Source organism: Bactrocera latifrons, unplaced genomic scaffold, assembly GCF_001853355.1.
Source record: "Bactrocera latifrons isolate USDA-ARS-PBARC rearing strain unplaced genomic scaffold, ASM185335v1 scaffold_465, whole genome shotgun sequence".
Classification (NCBI taxonomy): Eukaryota; Metazoa; Arthropoda; class Insecta; order Diptera; family Tephritidae; genus Bactrocera; species Bactrocera latifrons.
This window is the reverse complement of record NW_017537118.1, coordinates 8,071-11,256: the sequence shown is the minus strand read 5'-3', so window position 1 is coordinate 11,256 and position 3,186 is coordinate 8,071. Positions and strand designations below refer to the sequence as shown.

General features: G+C 33.2%; 1 protein-coding gene across 1 annotated transcript; it reads right to left on the bottom strand.

Annotated features, from left to right (window-relative positions):
* Positions 1–581: 581 nt before the first annotated feature.
* Positions 582–1,492, bottom strand: LOC108973179 (60S ribosomal protein L19). Its single transcript, XM_018940247.1, has 3 exons — positions 1,383–1,492; positions 1,195–1,301; positions 582–1,136 (listed from the first exon to the last, which is right to left on the bottom strand). The coding sequence occupies exons 1-3, from the start codon at positions 1,385–1,387 to the stop codon at positions 631–633; spliced, it is 618 nt and encodes a 205-aa protein (XP_018795792.1). The 5' UTR covers positions 1,388–1,492; the 3' UTR covers positions 582–630.
* Between the last annotated feature and the right edge of the window lie 1,694 nt (positions 1,493–3,186).

Sequence of the window (3,186 nt, the reverse complement as noted above, 5' to 3'; positions counted from 1 at the left end):
AAATCCGAGTCAATTCCGGTACGTAGAACCGGCTGTCGTGGGAATTGCTCCCATATCTCCATTTCGTCGTAATTTTTGGTAAACAAATGGGATTAAAACGAGTGTAAAATGTAATTTTTTAGGTAAAAAAGTGTAAGATATGGAGTTATTTACAAGTTTATGGTGTAATTTAATTAATTTCAAGTGAAAAATGTGTTTAATGTGGTGAAATAGGGTTTTGAACTTTAGGGTTAAATATCTCCTAAACTAAGCATTTGCGGTACCTACAACCCATATTTTTTAATCAGGAGGACTTCCTCTTTCCAACGGTACCTTCAGATCGCGCCCCGAAGAAATCGGAATTGTGCCCCACTTTATATCCAAAACTCAAATTTTAAATATAAAAATATATATGTATCGTCACCTAACTACGAGTTATCTCCTAGTTGGCAGTCAACGTGTTAACGCACAAAAGATTGTGATTTCACAACTAACGTATAAAGTTTTCGACAAATGTCTGTGTATAAATTATTTCTTAACCGATGCGACGGATGCCAGAATTTGACACGAAAACAATTTACAAAAAATTGGAAAAGACCAAATTATTTAATTGAAATATTTAATTATACACTGTTTCAGCATACATTTTTTTTATTTTTTTGGTCCAGTTGTTGCAGTTTGTGCAGCTACTTCGTCTTCCTTAGCGTGCAACTTGGAAAGTTCTTGCTTTTTGGCTGCAATTCTTTCCTCACGGCGTTTTCTTGCCTCACGTACTTTATGCCTTCTAGCCTCCGCTTGATCTGCAAGCATTTTGCTACGTTGTTTCTCAGCCTTCTTCTTATGAATGTATTCCATTAACACACGTTTGTTTTTAAAGACATTACCTTTGCACTTCATATACAAATCATGATATAAGTGCCGATCTATTTTCTTGTTGTCTCTATATTTTTTAAGTAAACGTCTCAATACACGTTGACGTTGCATCCACAAAAATTTGGTTGGCATACGAGCATTTGCAGTACCCTTACGTTTGCCGAATCCGCAATGTCTGCCTTTACGACGAGCTTCTGTGTTCTTACGTACGCGGTATCGTGAATGCACGACAACAGGCTTTTTAATAATCAAACCATCCTTAATTAGTTTACGGATATTTTGACCTAAATTATGATACCATTTATTTACTTAATTTTATATTTAACGTGATTCTATACTTACGGGAATTAGTGTTAGCAATTTCGTTGATTTCATTAGGGTCCAACCAAACCTTTTTTTTGCCACATCTCATAACAGAGGCTGCAAGCCTTTTTTGCAACTTTAGTGAACTGAAAAATTAAAATAATGACACATAATAATATTTGAACATTTTAAAAATATAAATATTTTACAATTTATTTGACACATACCTCATGTCGACTTACTCTCGACAAATTTCGTAAAGGAAAGAAAGAAATTGAAGCGGAAATAGAAACCCTGCTTAGTGAAGAACGTCCGACCGATTTTTATAAATATTCGATAAATTCACATTTTGGAAACATCCTAACTATAATACTCGTCTAAACATCATTTAAAAAATCGAAAGCGACAACAGACGGTCTGCAGTCGTGTAGTCTAAATAACTGTCAGGAAGAACATCTGTATTTTAATATTTAACAAAAGTCGCTTGCAGTCTGTCGCTCGGTGTGATGAGTACTTTAATAGTTTCGGTTATAATTGTCTTTGGGCGTTAAATTCGTACGCTGCATACATGTGTGTTCGATCGGTATGCGTTTGATGTTTTACGATCGGTGTGCACAGATCTATGGCTTGTAAAGTCAGCTTTTATCGCGTAAGCGGTGTAAACAAGAAGAAATTTACGAGAAATTTACATACTAATTGTATTGCCGTGCCTATTGCCTGTAGAGACTCCATATTGCTGACAATATATAGAATACTAATTAGTTTGCCATATATTTTGAGCAATAAGCTGTCACTTCATCAAACTGCTGCAGTTTTCGTTTCTATGAAAATTTCGAAGAGGCAACATGTCCCATTTGCACATATGCCGACTGCATTTTCATTTCGGTAATATGAAATTTAGTAGCGCTAGTATTAAGACTTGTTGTGTTCTACTTTAAAAATAAAGTACATTTTCAAAATAACATTTTTTCAAAAAATTAATATTTAGTTTAATAAATTTACGGAAAAATTGTGCAAATTTATACAAGCAAAACTCAAAAGATCATTGATTTTTTTAAATTTTTTATTTTAATTGGTTCATAAAATTTATGCCACAATTATTATTTAGTAGTCCAAAAATGTGAATTATTATTTTTCCTAAAAATATATATGTAAAAAATTAATCTTTCTCCTTTTCTTATTTTTCCCAGAAATACATTTGTAAAAAAAATATCTTTATCCTTTTTTTATTTTACACAAAATATTTATGGAGTTCAAGTGCTCAAAATGTACGCTACATCAGCTACGTACCCAACAGCATTTCGCAAATGATAAAATAAAATTTTCAAGAGCTCAAAATATGCGCTACATCTCCTCGAACCTACCTACTCTACTCCTTTGCACAAATGATTATGTTATGATAACAAATGTCTATATACAGATTTGGCAATGGCAATATCAATATGTTTGACAGTTAGTTTGATATAAATTTTATCACGCCTTTTCAGAAATCAACTGTCAGAAATTCCCTGATCTCCATCGCTGTGAAATAATCAGGAAACGCGTTTGAGAGAAAAAGGGAGCCAAAGCTAAAGTCTCGTATCATATTATCCATGACACTATTCCTGGCAATACAAATATTATAGCTTAATTCAGTAACCAGTCTATAATAACTATTTGAGACATTTTGAAGTAAAGTCTCAATTTGTGACAAGTTACTACTCACAACACAGTCTCTAGTACCCTTTACGATACTCTCAATTACATTAAAAATTTTGATATACCGTATTTGTGTACAGTTTTATTCCGATATTATCATTGGTTGCTAATGGATATATTATACAGAGAAGGCATCAGATGGAATTCAAAATAGCGTTATATTTTAAGAAGGCGTGGTTGTGAACCGATTTAACCCATGGTGTTAAGAAAATATTATGTACCGAATTTCATTGAAATCGGTTGAGTAGTGGTCTATAAATGGGCGACGCCACACCCATTTTCAATTCTTAAAAAAAGCCTGCGTGCAGCTTCCTTCTGCCATTTCTTCCGTAA